At 41.5% G+C, this 18,136-nt stretch overlaps 1 protein-coding gene and 2 long non-coding RNA genes across 3 annotated transcripts in view; 1 reads left to right on the top strand and 2 right to left on the bottom strand.

The window, feature by feature from the left end:
• LOC308410936 (nuclear factor 7, ovary-like) overlaps window positions 1-2,885 on the top strand; it is a gene marked incomplete at its 5' end in the record, with an annotated part of 59,197 nt that extends 56,312 nt beyond the window's left edge. The window contains one exon of the mRNA XM_080904607.1: window positions 1,531-2,885. Coding sequence (XP_080760733.1) covers window positions 1,531-1,787 — 257 coding nt within the window. The 3' untranslated portion in view covers window positions 1,788-2,885. The remainder of the gene's footprint in view (window positions 1-1,530) is intronic.
• The window catches only part of LOC308411029, a 55,654-nt gene that overhangs the window by 7,798 nt on the left and 29,720 nt on the right, over window positions 1-18,136 (bottom strand). The window lies entirely within an intron of this gene.
• Window positions 16,661-17,969, bottom strand: LOC308411022. The gene is made up of 3 exons (XR_013974322.1): window positions 17,806-17,969; window positions 17,460-17,570; window positions 16,661-17,350 (listed from the first exon to the last, which is right to left on the bottom strand). It is a non-coding gene; the product is annotated as an uncharacterized lncRNA (long non-coding RNA).

Genomic DNA, 18,136 nt, shown 5'->3' with positions numbered 1-18,136 from the left:
AAAAGTCAAACAGCAACATTTTCTCCTCCCCTCACGTCACTCAAATGTGACAAACCAGGAAACAGGAAGTTCTTCGTCCTCAGTACAGAGAGACGCACAGACGATCAGACTGAGCTCAGACCAAACTAGCAGCTTCCTCTGAGTGAGTCCAGCTACAGGAGAGAAAAGTGGAAAACTCCAACACTGCTGCTTCAAGCTGCTGACGCTCCACACACTGAATGTGAGTTTGAGCAAAAACACGACTCAAAGGAAGTTTCAGTGAAGGTGGTAGAGGAGGGAGGGGAGCCAGGACTGACTGTACTTCCTGTCTGCTGTTTTCAGCTTCACTCACAGACTCAATGGCTTCCAGATCAGAGGAGGATCTCTGCTGTCCGGTCTGTCAGGAGGTCTTCAGAGATCCTGTTATTCTGTCATGTAGCCACAGCTTCTGTAAAGACTGTCTGAAGAGATGGTGGAGAGAGAGACCAACACACGAGTGTCCAGTTTGTAAGAGAAGATCTTCAAAGGAGGATCCACCTTTATGTCTGGCTTTAAAGAACCTGTATGAGTCGTTCTTACAGGAGAGAGATCAGAGAGCTTCAGAGGCTCTCTGCAGTCTGCACTCTGAGACACTCAAACTCTTCTGTCTGGACCATCAGCAGCCAGTGTGTGTCGTCTGCTGTGCCTCAGAAAAACACACCAATCACAGATTCAGACCCATCGATGAAGCTGCACAACAACACAAGAAGGAACTTCAGGAAACTCTGGAGCCCTTAAAGAAGAAGTTAAAGGTTTGTGAAGAAGTTCAAGTGAAGTTTGATCAAACAGCAGAACACATTAAGGTCCAGGCCCGACACACAGAGAGGCAGATTAAGGAGCAGTTTAAGAAGCTTCACCAGTTTCTAGCAGATGAAGAGGAGGCCAGGCTGGCTGCACTGAGGGAGGAAGAGGAGCAGAAGAGTGGGATGATGAAGGAGAAGATGGAGGCTCTGAGCAGAGAGATAGCAGCTCTTTCAGACACAGTCAGAGCCACAGAGGAGGAGCTGAGAGCTGAAGACGTCTCATTCCTGCACAACTACAAGGCTGCAGTGGAAAGAGTCCAGCGCTGCCCCCTGCTGGATGATCCACAGCTGCCCTCAGGAGCTCTGATAGACCAGGCCAAACACCTGGGCAACCTGACCTTCAACATCTGGAACAACATGAAGGACATGGTCTCCTACACTCCTCTCATTCTGGACCCAAACACTGCTCATCCAAGCCTCATCCTGTCTGAAGATCTGACCAGTGTGAGACGAGGAGAGAAGCAGCAGCTTCCTGATAATCCAGAGAGGATTGATAATTACTGGTCTGTCCTGGGCTCTGAGGGCTTTAACTCAGGGACTCACAGCTGGGATGTTGATGTTGGAGACAGTACAGTGTGGGGACTGGGTGTGTTAGCAGAGTCTGTGCAGAGGAAGGGAAGCATGCGGTCTACATTATGGAGAATACGGTTGTTCGTTTTAGGTAAATACTCACCATTAACTGGATCCACGACTGGATTATGGATAATAGGGTTCAATAAAGGTAAATACTCAGCACACTCACCATCAGCAGAATCTGCTCTCTCAGTTCAGAAGAAGCTCCAGAGGATCAGAGTGAATCTGGACTGGAACAGAGGAAAGCTGTCGTTCTCTGATCCTGATACTAACACACACATACACACCTTCACACACACTTTCACTCACAGGATGTTTCCATACATTTATACACGTGATAAAGTGAAGGTGTTGCCGTTGAAGGTGTCAGTGTCAGTGCAGCAGATGAGTTGAGGATGATGATGTTTCTAATGTTGTTTCCTGTCAGTGAGTTGAAGCTGTTAAACTGCAGCTGTCCTCCTGCTGCCTCGTTGTTCCAAAGCTCTTTGTTTCTCTTTTAGTTTCACTGTTTCTTTCTGTTTCTGCTGTCCACCTTTTCACATGGAAAATCATTTCACTGTTTCTCACTGAATGACTCCCCAAACTAGATTTGAAATTCTATCAAGTTTCTAATCATTACAAGTGATTCATGTTTCTATTTGATGTGTAAATGGAGATGATTTAGTTTGCTGGGATATGGACTGACATGTGTTGAATGGGAGGAGCAGTTTGTTGTTGTCTTCTTGTCTGTTTATGACAACAATAAATATGTTGTTGAAACAATGATTCATGTTTAACTCCATATATGAAATGTTTCTGATCTTTGAATTCTGTTTGATTAAAGACTTTCTTCATGACACAAATGAGATTTCAGTGTATTAATAGAACTAAATAAGCTCAGAGTTGAAAGGCTGGAGTATTATGTACGTGCTTCACTGTCAGGATCTTCAGGGGGATTCAAAGGGAAACATCAAACTGCTGTAATGAGATAAACTAGTTGGGCTGAACACACTTATCTGTAGTTTGTCTCCATCCAGGATCATCAGAATATAATGAACATGTGTGAAGAGCCACAAAATGCTGCTGCCCTCTCAGCATGATGAGCTCCAGCCTTTGTTAGCAGGACAACAGGAAACATGAGACAACTTTCAGAGACAGTAACCAACTGTGGCCACAAGATGGCAGCAGCTGATCTGAGATCCTTTATTGGACAGAAGGACTCTGCTCTGTGACGTCATCAGAGAGACGGCCTTCACTCTGATAGATCTGACGTCATGTCTGCACTGCGATGATGAAAGCTGATAAACACATTGTTATTGATCCATGAAATCACCTCTGTCCTCTCAAGTGTAGCTGTTTACAGAGCTGAAGAAGTCCTTCATCATCAAAACAGACAAACATGTATTTCCTGTATTAAGTGACGTCATCCTCACTCTGACCTCTTACATACATTCTGTTCAGTTTTCCTGCTGTAAGAAATAAACTGTGTGAAAATAGAAATGCAGGGAAACATCCATTAAGTGAACAAAGTCCAAAGAAATAAACTTGGACTGTTTTTTGAAGCCTAAATAAAATGTGAATAAACTTTATAGATACATTTGAAACCAGCTACTCTGTGACTTTACACACTCACACAGTAACAGAGCTGATTCCTGATTGGAGCAGCACAGAGTTAGACTTCTTTTCTGGCTGTGGATTGGTTCGTCAGGATTTCCTCCTTTACAGGTTTAAAAACAATCTCTGTTTCTACATTTTTTGACCTCCTTCTTGTGTCTAAAGGTGAAGCAGCACCAGCCTCCTCTGATCCTCATGTTGTAGCTCTGTGTGTCCAGCAGGCGGCAGAACACCTCCAAACTGTGCCAGCAGCTCTCACTGTGAGCTCAGACGTTTGTGGACACTCAGTTTGTTTGAACATAGTAAATAATCAGAGCTTCTCACACTGTTTATGGGGACACCACCTGCCCGAGGGTGTACTGTGTCAGAGAGGTGGTGTATGGTGCTGGCTGTAGTCTCTCTGCTGGTTCACAGTTTTTTTTTTTTGTTTTTTTTTTTAAGTGACATCAGAAACAGCAGCATGCGACATCACGTGATGGCGGAGCTTCAGTTCATCCTTTGTCATCTTTTTTTTTTTTTTTTTTTTTTTTTAATAGGACAGGGGGAAAGAATGAAAGAAAACCAAAGGGGAGAAGAGACGGTGAGAAGGGGGGGGGGGGGGGAGAGAGAAGAAAAAAAAAAACAACAAAAAAAACTCCTGGGTCACCTGTATGGAGAAAAAAAAAAACAAAAACAAACAGAGGAGACAGTAAACAACAAAGAGCAACATAATAATAGAAAAAAAAGCACCATCACAATAAACTAGCTAGTCATAGATATCAATAGTTACTAAATAATAAACGATATTGTTCAGCACGCAAGATAGACAGCGCACAGTGTGCTTTGAGGCAGCAGCCAAGAAAGCTTTAGTCCGCGTCTGTGAATACCCATGTGTGCATACCTGTGTGGATCAGCATGCTTGCATTCCAAAGGTTTCTCCATGTAATGATCTGCTAGGGAGTGTTCCAGACATCCAGAGGCCCCCAGAACACAAGAGACCAAGGAAGACCCACAGAGGGGCAGCCGCGCCACTGTCCCAGTAAGAGCTGAGGAGAGTCCCAGATGTTCACAGTTTTTACTGAGGAGCTGTGTTCATGTCAGGAAGGTTTCGTCTGATCACTGTGGTGCAGTTTGGTTTACTCTGTTTCTGAGTGTTTGTAGGATCAGTCTCTGCAGGTCACCTGATACCTGGCAGTGAAGTGTTTATGAATCAGCTCCGTCAGATTTAATCCAACAGAATAACATGTAAAACACTCCAGGGCTTTTACTCTGAAACTTTCTCCAGAGCTGTCTGGAGTTTTCTTACATTAAAATATTCTGGGATTACCAGACTGTCCACATCATGTGTCCTACCAAAACTTTCATCCACAAATATACCCTGACATTAAACCCAAATAGATCTGAGAGTGAGTCATTAGTATCAGTACTGTGTGTGTGTGTGTGTGTGTGTGTGTGTGTGTGTGTGTGTGTGTGTGTGTGTGTGTGTGTGTGTGTGTGTGTCTGAGAGAGAGATATTCAGGTAACTTACTGGGTTACTGCACATGCTCACACCTTTTCAGCACAACAGGTGCAGTTTGGTGTTTTACTGCCTCCTGCTGGAACAATGATGGCAGCTCTCAAGACTTTATTGGTTATTGTCATTTCGTGTTACACAGCCTGAAACGAAATACTGTTCCTCAGCAGCCTCTACAGTGCAATAACCAATATATTTTAAAAAGAATAAATACAGTTTAAAGGGAATAAGTTTAAAAAAGAGCAGCAAAAAAGGCATAAATAGCTTAAAATCTAAGTTCTAAAAAAACTTCCAGTTTTTATTAATATTTTATTATTTATCAAATTATTATAAACTAAAAATATTTTTTACGTGATAAACGACTTCAGTGCTTCGTCCATGACCTCCTGAAGGTAAAGGGCCCAAAGAGCCAATCAGCAGCTCTGAAACAGGAAATATGACTCATGGAGAAGTTCACAACAGTTTCAGCTGCCAATTGTACTCATCACCATGGAGACTGTCTCCATGGTGGAGGCAGAGTGACAGTGTTGTAGATGCTGCATTTTGAAGCCTCAGTGTTTATATTTTTGTTCACAGCCATGTAGACAGAGAGGCAGAGAGAGACAGTGCTGTCACTGAGCTACATGTGTCAGAGCTCAGATGAGGCCCACACATGTGTGTTATCTGTTGTTGCTACACACAGTTAAGATATGGAACATGTGAACATGAGACATATGAAGAGACTGAACAGATAAAATGTCCTTTATATCCATCAGTGACTTTTTATTCTTTTAAACTTGTGCTGCTTCTTTTTGACTCGAGTTAGTGTGACACTGATGGAGCTTCTTGCTGCAGTGTGTTTGGGTTTGGCTGATAACACTGGTCATGCATGTTTCCTTCATGCTCTGTGGTAAAAGTGCATCAGTCTGCAGCTCTGTGGCCGCCCTTCTTCTTTTTCTCAGAAACATCCTGATTTCTTTGTTCTCACTGTTTTGCAGAGGTGTTAAGATTAAAAAATAAAAACTGTGAAAAGTTGCTGCTATTTATAAAAAGACACCATTTAATGCTTTTAATAAGCTTAAAAGAACAGAATGAAATGTCTCCATCGCTGTAGTGTAATAATATCACAGCACTGTTGCAGTAATTTTAATGTGTTTATTGTACAGAGACTGATTCAGCTGTGATCTACTCAGCAGTGACAACTGAAGACGTCCGTTATGGACAAACAACCATCAGAACAAGGAGGCCCAGGTACAGCTGCTCTTTATCTTTGACTGTGGACAGAGACAAGTGTTTCCCTTTTTACATGGTAAAAAGAAGATGACCACTGAAGGTGGAATGGTGAAAATGATTGTCATATATTTTAAAACTAACCCAGAGACATAAAAACACCTGTTCTCCAGTCTCTAGACGCAGTGAGGCTCCATTAGAAGCTGTTCCGAAATGTGAGGCCTGACGCTCCCACGCTGAAAAAATGCGTTCTCCATTCTTAAACAACACAACAGCTACACCATGTTTTAGTTATAGCAGCAAGTCAAAACTAATCACATGTTAGGGCTCTTGGTTTTGTGCTTGTGGGTGAAAATGTTATTTTCAAGCTTTTCTTCATCACATTTTAATATTTGCATTCCTGTTGCCATAGTGCCTGAAGGCTCTTACAATTTAAAAAGAAAAAGAAAAGATTTTACCGGAGGAATTCTCACCTTTTACCTTTGGGCCAGTATTCGTAGAACATTCAGTGTTAACCTGTTCATAGGCCCTAGAATGTTGAATTCAGGATCCAGCAGATGTTTGTGAGGTACATTTTGGAAGAGCTGGATAAACATCGTCTAACTTTTCTTTGCTCTCCAGTATCATTGCAGGAAAATGCAGGTTTTATTAAAACTGACAATTTAACACTCAATCCCAAAAACAGACTTGACATGTTTCCATGAAGACTGCTTCATAAATCAACAGCTCTGAAAATCCATTAAAAACAGTAATGTAGAACATGATCGCTCTCACTCTGTGTCTCTAAAAAACCCAGCAAACTGGTGATCACTTCAACAAAATGGGCATAGTTTATGGCTTTATCAGCTGCAACACCATGTGGCACCTGGATCCCCACCCTGCAGGCCCTACGTGTCTGACCTCCAAGCCTTGTTGCCATATGTCCCTCTGAGGTCCTTGTGCAGTAGCAGTAGCTGTACTAGTAGAACAAGAAGTAGTGGCAGTAAGAGTATTAGTATTGTGCAACAACCAGGCTTCAAGAGCAGTCACTCTTCTGGCTTACAAATGGTGAAAACATGTCATGTGCACATGCCACACTCTTAACTGTGAATCAGAAATTTTGAGAGGCGAATTGGAAAAGCAGTTTAAAATTCTGGTTTGGCATAGACCAGAGGCGGAGCCAGACATTTGAAACACCCGGGGCTTAGCCCTAAAGGGTAGTATGCATGTGGGTTTTGTTTTTTTTGTTTGTTTTTTGTTTGTTTTTTTGGGGGGGGCGGGGGGGGGGGGGGGGAGGGGGTTAGAAATGACTGAATGATTAATAGGCTCTGTTTTGAGTTTTGTTCAAAAAAGAATGACCTCATATAGGGAAAAATATATATCACATGTGCAGGACACCTTAAACTAGTTTTTTAATTAAGCAGCAAGGCAGAACAAGGTCGGGGCTGCATCAAGACACGAGGACTAAACCCCAATTCAACCAGACCCATAACTGATCCAGAATTAAAACAGGACTACAACAGTTCAAAACCAGGACTACTGAGGACTTAACCAAGACAGAACCACAATCAGAACTAGATGATAGTAGAACTAAAAATCATCATAGACCTGCACTACACTTATTTTTTAATTCTACCAAAGTACAATATTTAGATTCAGAAAATTTTATATCCGAGGTTCGACTAGCTGCCCTTTGTCTCCGGTTCTGTTCATAATTTTTATGGACAGGATTTCTAGGCGCAGCCAAGTGGCGGAGGGCTTTCGCTTTGGTGGCCTCAGAATCTCATCTCTGATTTTTGCGGATGATGTGGTTCTGTTGGCTTCATCGGGTGAGGGCCTCCAGCTCGCACTGGAACGGTTCGCAGCTGAGTGTGAAGCAGCGGGAATGAGGATCAGCACCTCCAAATCTGTGGCCATGGTTCTCAGCTGGAAAAGGGTGGAGTGCCCACTCCGGGTCGGGGATGAGTTCCTGCCCCAAGTGGAGGAGTTCAAGTATCTCGGGGTCTTGTTCGCGAGTGATGGGAGAAGGGAGCCGGAGATCGACAGACGGATTGGGGCTCCAGCTGCAGTAATGCGGACGCTGCACCGGTCCGTCGTGGTGAAGAGGGAGCTGAGTGTAAAAGCGAAGCTCTCAATTTACCGGTCGATCTACGTCCCTACCCTCACCTATGGCCACGAGCTGTGGGTAGTGACCGAAAGAACGAGATCGCGGATACAAGCGGCAGAAATGAGCTTCCTCCGAAGGGTGGCTGGCCTCTCCCTTAGAGATAGGGTGAGAAGTTCGGCCATCCGGGAGGGGCTCAGAGTAGAGCAGCTGCTGCTCCACATCGAAAGGAGCCAGCTGAGGTGGTTCGGGCATCTGACAAGGATGCCCCCTGGGCGCCTCCTGGGTGAGGTGTTCCAGGCATGTCCCACCGGGAGGAGGCCCCGGGGCAGACCCAGGACACGCTGGAGAGATTATATCTCTCTCAGCTGGCCTGGGAACGCCTTGGTATTCCCCCGGATAAGCTGGAGGAGGTGGCTGGGGAGAGGGAGGTCTGGGCCTCTTTGCTTAGGCTGCTGCCCCCGCGACCCGGCCCCGGACAAAGCGGATGAAGATGGATGGAAAATTTTATATAATTATTTAGCCTTGTTGTGCAAACAAGCCTGCATAACTTAATAAATACAGAATTTGAAAAAAAGCAAACCTAAAAAGAAACATGAGTACCTGTGATACAGTGATACTTTTGGTAAACAACCATTTCACTAACATGTGTGTCTCACCTGCTCTTGTTCATCTCTGTTCTGCTCCTCTCTCTCCCTCTTTGTGCTGACAATCATCAAATATACAGTTGAAACCAGATATTTACAGTGGGGCAAAAAAGTATTTAGTCAGCCACCGATTGTGCAAGTTCCCCCACTTAAAATGATGACAGAGGTCAGTAATTTGCACCAGAGGTACACTTCAACTGTGAGAGACAGAATGTGAAAAAAAAAAAATCCATGAATCCACATGGTAGGATTTGTAAAGAATTTATTCGTAAATCAGGGTGGAAAATAAGTATTTGGTCAATAACAAAAATACAACTCAATACTTTGTAACATAACCTTTGTTGGCAATAACAGAGGTCAAACGTTTACTATAGGTCTTTACCAGGTTTGCACACACAGTAGCTGGTATTTTGGCCCATTCCTCCATGCAGATCTTCTCGAGAGCAGTGATGTTTTGGGGCTGTCGCCGAGCAACACGGACTTTCAACTCCCGCCACAGATTTTCTATGGGGTTGAGGTCTGGAGACTGGCTAGGCCACTCCAGGACTTTCAAATGCTTCTTACGGAGCCACTCCTTTGTTGCCCGGGCGGTGTGTTTTGGATCATTGTCATGTTGGAAGACCCAGCCTCGTTTCATCTTCAAAGTTCTCACTGATGGAAGGAGGTTTTGGCTCAAAATCTCACGATACATGGCCCCATTCATTCTGTCCTTAACACGGATCAGTCGTCCTGTCCCCTTGGCAGAGAAACAGCCCCATAGCATGATGTTTCCACCCCCATGCTTCACAGTAGGTATGGTGTTCTTGGGATGCAACTCAGTATTCTTCTTCCTCCAAACACGACGAGTTGAGTTTATACCAAAAAGTTCTACTTTGGTTTCATCTGACCACATGACATTCTCCCAATCCTCTGCTGTATCATCCATGTGCTCTCTGGCAAACTTCAGACGGGCCTGGACATGCACTGGCTTCAGCAGCGGAACACGTCTGGCACTGCGGGATTTGATTCCCTGCCGTTGTAGTGTGTTACTGATGGTGACCTTTGTTACTTTGGTCCCAGCTCTCTCAGGTCATTCACCAGGTCCCCCCGTGTGGTTCTGGGATCTTTGCTCACCGTTCTCATGATCATTTTGACCCCACGGGATGAGATCTTGCGTGGAGCCCCAGATCGAGGGAGATTATCAGTGGTCTTGTATGTCTTCCATTTTCTGATGATTGCTCCCACAGTTGATTTTTTCACACCAAGCTGCTTGCCTATTGTAGATTCACTCTTCCCAGTCTGGTGCAGGTCTACAATACTTTTCCTGGTGTCCTTCGAAAGCTCTTTGGTCTTGGCCATGGCGGAGTTTGGAGTCTGACTGTTTGAGGCTGTGGACAGGTGTCTTTTATACAGATGATGAGTTCAAACAGGTGCCATTCATACAGGTAACGAGTGGGGGACAGAAAAGCTTCTTACAGAAGACGTTACAGGTCTGTGAGAGCCAGAGATTTTCCATGTTTGAGGTGACCAAATACTTATTTTCCACCCTAATTTACGAATAAATTCTTTACAAATCCTACCATGTGGATTCATGGATTTTTTTTTCACATTCTGTCTCTCACAGTTGAAGTGTACCTCTGGTGCAAATTACTGACCTCTGTCATCATTTTAAGTGGGGGAACTTGCACAATCGGTGGCTGACTAAATACTTTTTTGCCCCACTGTACAAACTCTTCAGATAAAAACAAACACTTTTTAATTGTAACATCAAATCAGACTAAATGTTTATTTTTTTGATTGATAAATATATTATTTATCAATAACAATATTTGTTAACTTTAAGAGTAAAGAGAGAAACTATCTGTATTTCTTAATTGTAAATGGCACCAAATTGTATTCAAACTTGAGCCACACTTATGGAGCTCCACAGTTCTTTTCCTGGTGTTTTGGTTGACATCTCTTGATGTTCCCATGTCAAAGAAACAGGCTCTGTGTTTTGCCTTATATGCATCCACAGCTGTGCCACCGATTTACTCACATGGACTCTACTAAACTATCAGAAGCTTCTTCAGCTCAGAATCGAATCGTCTGGAGTTTTCTTATTAATTAACAATAAACTTAGTGTATATGTACTCCTAAATATGATGAGAGTGATAAAAATAGCTCTGTCTCTCTTTATTCTGACATTTAACTAATTCAAAAGATATTTCAATATTTATTTATTTATTTATTTATTTTTTCTCAAATCTCTTTATTTGGTTTTCCAGTGTTCTTTATCATAAAGGCTACTAAGATTCAAATATAAATGATTGCATATATACAATAGGAAAAAACAAAGTAAAAACAAAACAACAACAACAACAAAAAAAAAGGCAACAACAAACAATGTTGGACAGAGGATGCTATTTATCGAACTACCAATGAGGCTCAGTGACCATTTATATCTGTACAGTATTGAAGAAATCTATAAAAGGTTGCCAGGTTGAATGGAATTCCTCCAACCTCCCCTTTAGTAGGAGTTTAATTCTTTCCAGCTGCAAGTGTCTCAATACATCTTGTATTAACGCTGATGTGGTAGGAAGCACCTTTTGTTTCCAGTTTAATAGAATCAAACGGCGTGCCAGCAGCGTCACAAAACGTATCACATTATTTTGGGTGGCTGATAGGTCTACAACAACCGGCTTCACTCCAAATAAAGCACAGATTGGGTCTGGCTTAAGTGTTTTTTTTAGAATTTTAGACAAGATATGAAAGACATTATTCCAATATGTTGTTATACAGGGACAAGTCCAAAACATATGCGCCAGTGAAGCAGGTTGCTGTTTACATCTCTTGCAGGATGAGTTTACGTTGGGGAACATTTTTGACAGTTTCAACTTTGATAAATGGAGTCTATGTAGCACTTTAAACTGTAAGAGTCCATGACGAATGCAAACAGAGGAAGAGTGTACATTTTCCTGGGCTTTTTTCCATTGATTGTCTGTAGTTCTCGTACCAAGGTCACGCTGCCAGGCCTCTTTCAGATAGTCAAGTGTGACAGTTCCATCCAGTTGTGACAAAGCGTTGTGAATTTTTGTTATTAGTCCTTTCTTGAGTGGATCAAACTGAAATAAGTTATCTAAGGCAGAGTCTGGGGGCCGACCTGGAAAAGATGGAAAAAGCTTCCCTACAAAGCTTCTGATCTGTAAGTATTTGAAAAAGTCATTACTGTGCAAGTCAAATTTTTCTAGCAGTTGCCGGAATGTGGGAAAAACCTTGTTGATGAATAAATCCTTTATTGAGTGCAGCCCCTTGTGGTTCCATTGGAGAATTAAATGTTTGAGAGTGATGGTGCGAATGATGCGTTATTCATGAGTGGAGTTAGTATGGAAGCTTCCTTCCACCCGAAATGTTTCCTTATCTGTGTCCAGATTTTAATTGTATGAGAGACTACAGGATTTTTAAAGTCATGTTTAGGGATAGGGAGAGCTGAATAGATCACAGCTTCTAATGAGGAGGGGTAGCAGCTTTCATTCTCCATCGTTGTCCAGTCGGCCCCCTTAGTCCGCAACCAAAACGACATGGAACGAACATTACATGACCAATAATACAGACGGAAGCATGGTAACCCCATCCCTCCCTGACATGTCGGTCTCTGCAGGTAGCTTTTCTTGATTCTTGGATTCTTTCTGTTCCATATGAAATAGGATATTAAGGAGTCTAATTTATTAAAAAAGGCTTTATTAATCACAATAGGGATACACTGAAATAAAAATAAGAATTTGGGAAGAATATTCATTCTAACAATGTTTATCCTCCCTGCTGATGAAATTGGTAGATTAATCCATTTGTCTATGTTATTTTTGGTTTCATCATATAGTTTAGAGAGATTGTGTTTAAATAAACCACAATAATCCTGAGTGACATTTATTCCAAGATATTGGAACTGTTTAGAAACCCGGAATGGCAAGGTACTGAAACAACTTGGGTTACCTATTGCTTTAGAGTTGTCATGGTCCTGAGTCTGAGGACTCAGTGTTTTGTGTTTCTTTATGCTTTTGTTCATTCCAAGTGTGTATTCTGTTGTGATTTTGCCATTTGTTAGGTTTCTGTTCTCTGCCTGCCTGCTCCCACTTCTCTGTGTTCCCTCTGTCTGTCCATGGTGTTATTGTGTCTGCTCATGAGTCTGCCTGTCAAGTTCAGTGTCCTGTCTGGTTCTCTGTGTCTGTTAGTTTCCTGTTTTATTCTGAAAGTTCATATCACATGTCAGTGTGTTCAGTTTTACCTCTCCCCTGTCTCGTTATGCCCATTAGTTCCAGCTGTGTCCCCTCCTGTGTGCCATTTCCTGATTACCTGGTGTGTGTATTTATAGTTGGTGTCTGCTTCTCGTGGTGTCGTCTGTATTTCTCTGTGAACCTCCCGTGTAGTCTGCATTGTTCCATGTTTCTTTGTGTCTCTGCTCCTCGCTTCATGTCCTCCGTTTTTGCATTAGGTTTCCCAGTTTAGGTTTATGTTCGGTTCTGCCCACACCTTGGTTTTGTGCACTGTAAATAAAACCCACTTGCACCTCCGCCATTGTCTGCTATTGGATCCTCCTTTCTCACCCTCCACACGACTGCCGCCCCAGCCGTGACAGAACGACAAATTAAGAGTGTAATATCTTTATTAAGCTGTTATTTATTAATGCATACATAATAATGTGCTCGGTGACATAAAGGTCCCCTTTCCAGAGTTTGTGTGCTGCGTAGCTTTTTTCTCTTTGTTTTAGTTGTTTTGTTTTTCCATCTTCTATTCACAACCCAGTGTTTAAAATGTTTAAAAGGTTAAATAATATGCTTATTTAATAATGTTCTACAAAGAGGTCAATGTGTTTGGGATCTTATTAGATCTCTCAGAAAAGCTGTCAGAGCAAAACTTTTTTTCTTTCATAATAACATCTTAATGTTAAACCGCTGAGTCCATCTAAAACATGTTTGTGCATCAGGACCAACCTGATACATAGAGTTCTGCCTGAGGATGTTGCTTAGTGGCAAAACATTGGTCTGATTGAGCTTTTTGGTTGTTCAGAACTCACTCAGCCTTTGGAGTTAGTTTTTAGGACATCCTGATAATAATGAACTACATTAGTCCAGCCTAGAAGCAATAATAATATTACTTTAAGATAACAATAACAATAATATTTCAGGTTGTTAGAGATTTACAGTTATCAAACAGTTAGGTGAATAAACAACACTGAGACACTTGGAGACTGTTAACGTGCTGCACAGGTGAGAGCTCAGAGAGAGACTCACTCACACCGAGCTGCAGTAGTTTGTCTTTATTTATAGTAAGCAGGGTGAAACAAGCATAGCAGTTTCCTTTAATTTTGCATACGTGTGTGTGTGTGTGTGTGTGTGTGTGTGTGTGTGTGTGTGTGTGTGTGTGTGTTAATCTCTCGCGGTAAATGTCACAGGGTGAACTTCCTGTTTCTAGAGACAGAGCGAGTAGTACATTTTGTTCTTTTCCTATTAAGAGTAAAATATGAACATATACTTTAATGCAACACAAACCTTATAAAAGCGTTTCTTCCTTAACACAGCTGAATACCTCATGAAGTTCCTCAACAGAGTGCCAAGAGTGTGCAAAGCAGTGATCAAAGCAAAGGTCGACTATTTTAAAAAATATAACATAAACATAACAAACATATTTGAGTTATTTCATTCTTTTTTCTTTACTACAAAATTACACATGTGTTCATTTAGAGTTTTGGTGCCTTCAGTGACAATCTACAAAATAAAGAAGAACCATAAAATGAAAAGCTGCGTCCAAACTGTTTGTGTGTATTATGTAGAAACGTCTCCACTAGTTTCTTTTTTCTTTTTTTCTTTTTTTTTCATTAACTTTATTGAGTTAAATTTGAAAATCTGGACTTCAGGCTAAAGTAATCCACGGAAGATGATGCTGTCTCTTTAACTGATATCTTCAATACTATAAACAAATTTAAAGTGATGTAGCACCTCTGACGTATGAGCGCGCTCCACGTGTTTCCTGACTTACGTTACTAAAAAGAGGAAGCAGAAGATCTTTTTCAACTGAGGGGAAACTTCAAACTCTGTAAAAAACAATTCAATATTATTCACCAGAAGACAAAACCCACAGAAGGAGAAGAGATTTGGGATTACTTCACCTCGTTTACGTGAGTTTTTAGAGCCCTAAAAATGTGGAAGTACCTTCTATAGATTAGTAAGTTTCTAACTTCCTGTTTGTGTGGTTTGTTAACAGCGTCAGTCACAGATAAAATGTCGTCTGGAATCCAAGAAGAGCTGTCCTGCCCCGTTTGTCGAGACATATTCAGAGACCCTGTTGTTCTGTCGTGCAGCCACAGCTTTTGTAGAAACTGCCTGAAAAGATGGTGGAGAAAGAAAGAAATACACCAGTGTCCTGTTTGTAAGAGTGCATCTAAAAAGAAAAACCCACCCTGTAACTTGGTGTTAAAGAACCTGTGTGAGAACTTCTTACTGGAGACAAATCAGAGTGCTTCAGCAGAGTCCGAGTCGCTCTGCGGTCTGCACTCGGAGAAACTCAAACTCTTCTGTCTGGACCATCAGGAGCCAGCGTGTTTCATCTGCAGAGACTCAAAAACTCACAGCAACCACAGATTCAGACCCATCGATGAGGCTGCGCAGGATCACAGAAAGGAGCTCCAGATCTCACTGAAACCCTTACAGGACAAACTGAAGGCCTTTGAACGAGTTAAAGGAAACTTTGTTCAAACAGCAGAACACATTAAGGTTCAGGCCTTTAACGCAAAGAGGCAGATCAAGGAGCAGTTTAAGAAGCTTCACCAGTTTCTGCAAGAGGAAGAGGAGGCCAGGATCACTGCTCTGAGAGAGGAAGAGGAGGAGAAGAGTGCGAGTATGAGTGAAATGATTGCAGCTCTGAGCAGAGAGATAGCAAGTCTCTCAGAAACAATCAGAGCCACAGAGGAGGAGCTGAGAGCACGAGACATTGCTTTCCTGCAGAACTACAAGGCTGCAGTGAGCAGAGTCCAGCAGTGCCCCCAGCTTGATGATCCACAGCTGGTGTCAGGAGCTCTGATAGATGTGGCCAAACACCTGGGCAACCTCCATCTCCACTAGTTTCACATAAGCATGATCTCACAAAATAATTTTTTAATCCAGCAGACCTGACATTATTTTGTCCCTCCAAAGCGTAAAACACAACAAAATCATCCTGATTCCTCACAGGATTGTGGCATAATATTACACAGAATCTGACACCTCAGCTCTATAGAAGATGGATGGACTAAGAAAATTTAATCCATCCATCTTCCTCTGCTTATCCAGGGACTGTCACTGACCAAATTTTTAAGCAGGAGAAAAAATAGCACTTGTAAGGACATGAAAAGCTTTATTGACAAAAACAAGAAACGCTGCCCCTGTAATCTTTTATTTACAATATTGTATTTGGTTAAAATGTTCTGATGGTTCAAATATTTTCTTTTCTTTAGTTGTTGCAAAATAATGTGTGTGCCAGTCTCCAATGAGACATTTACAAGTGTGTAACAATATACTATGTCTATATATTTGCAGGTAAAGAGATAAAAACAGTAAATAGTTTGACCTTGGTCTAAAGATAAGTCCACACGGTTGCAGGGAATGTGTGAAAGTTGGCTGTTAATTCCCATTATGTGTGGTTACTGTATATTACTGGTAGTGATGTAGATTAGCCATGATGCTACAGATTAGCAGCTGGAGCTAATTTGCCCGTTCGTGTGGAAACCTCGTGGCGCTGTGGTGGATCTCCACCTGTACTGGGCTGTAATCACAGTGGATTCAGACCTGGGAATCACATCTTCTGTTTATGTTTATTTCATCTATGCTATCACTCATAATGTGACCTCTGTGTTAAATGTAGCAGTGTAGTTTTCATCTCAGAAATCTCCACAATTAAAGAAGAATAACAACCGTGTTGCATTATTCTTTTAATCCTGATCTTGCTGAGCGACTGTGTTAAAACTTCTTTAAAGAACTGAATTGTTGTCTTATTAATTGCGTTCATTTGATTGATATTTCAGCTTCATTAAAATTTCTCTCTTGGCAGAGGTGGAAACGTCTTTTTTCCCTCTCTCTCTATGTTTCCCTGCTTGGCTTGTACTGTACGTATAATTATGTACACATGTTGTGCTACTGGAACCAGATGATGTTTGAAGATTTGTAATTATCTCGCTGATATTTTCCAGAATTGAATGATTGTACATTATATATCTTTAGATTCTTAAAAGAACAAGACTTGGGTGCACAGGTATACATTTATTTGAGATTTTCTCTAATCCACAAGGCACAAAAATTCTTCAGGCTTAAATATCTACATAGACTCACTTAAATCTTTTAAGAAGTGGTGCTAAAGCTTCTACAGAGCCAAGATCAGCTAAAACAGTTGTGTGTCAGTACAGGTTAATCTGATGTGTCACCAAGACTGAAGCTGTCACATTCAAATGAACATTGACTCTACATCTACATCATCAGCGTGCGTGTCATTCATAGAAGCTGCTGGGAGAGTTCAAGTAACATAATAATGAGTATACACACTTTGTACGTCAAAATGTTTTAGAAATGTTAAAGAAAACAGTATAAATGTATAAAGGACTTAAAGAAATTAAAGGAGCAAATTTTAAAATATTTGAGGAAGGATAAAAAGTAAAGACTGTTATTCATGAAACTATATTTTCATCCAACTCTTGGTAAATAAGTGGTTTAAAGAAAAGTGGACTGTGATCTTTTTCCCGTCAGCTAAGAGAAAAAGACCAAAGAGATCAGCGGGGACACAAAAAGCAGGAGGTGGGCTGTTGTACTGCTGGCTCTGTTGCAGAGGTCACCCTGGCAGCAGCTGATTTCTCCTCCAATGACTGCTGAGAGCTGTTCAGTTTGTGAATGTGAACAAATCGTCTTGGAGGCACAGCCCTTTACTTTAGTAGTTGTCCCTCCTGCTTTCACTGAGAAAACAAAAATTATTCAACTACAAGTTTGAAAAAAGAATCACTGAATGTTCCTCTAAGCAGAAAAGAAGAAACATGCAGAAACGTAATGCTGTAGGCCCATTACCTGCTGCTGAGATGCAGTAGTCCTCAGTTCCATTGCAGCTGAGAGTTTTGGTGCAGTCCTTTTCATCACACTGGAAGCACTTTTTCCCATTTGGAGAGGAGATGCTCCAATCTATGAAGCACAAAAATATATGTCATATTTCTTTCATTGATTATTTCATCAAGTGCCAAAAAACTTCAGATACACAAATACTGGATTCTTTCTCATCAAGTGAACTTGGTGAGTGAAAAAATAAATAGTCTTAAACCTCATTTTGTAACTTTTTTTCACATAATTAATAAAATCTAGTTATTTATCACAACAGGGAATACTATTCCACAATACCAAGAAACATGGTGTGAATTACCAGGGACATCTTGAGAGTTGCAAAGATCAGAGGTGCAACACATGGTGTTAATTACAGCTTGGGAAAATCCGAGATTGAGTGAGCCATTGAAGCACTGATCAGGTGTAAAACAGGTTCTCAACACACGTTTAGTTTCCAAACCACCTGAAACCAAAGAGGAACCACTGTCAGCTCAGTAAGGTCAAAAAAGAAAAGAAGAAGAACTATAAAATAAAATCTCACCCATTTTTGTATTAATTCTGGCTGAACCACAGCGAGTATAGGACGAAGGACAATCTCTTGTCCCAATGCAGACTCCAGATGTTCCAGGTATGCAATCATAGCATTTCAA

The sequence above is a fragment of the Rhamphochromis sp. 'chilingali' genome, assembly GCF_963969265.1.
Source record: "Rhamphochromis sp. 'chilingali' genome assembly, chromosome: 1".
NCBI classification, from domain to species: domain Eukaryota; kingdom Metazoa; phylum Chordata; class Actinopteri; order Cichliformes; family Cichlidae; genus Rhamphochromis; species Rhamphochromis sp. 'chilingali'.
The sequence above is the reverse complement of the archived record's forward strand: the minus strand, read 5'-3'. Positions and strand labels throughout refer to the sequence as shown.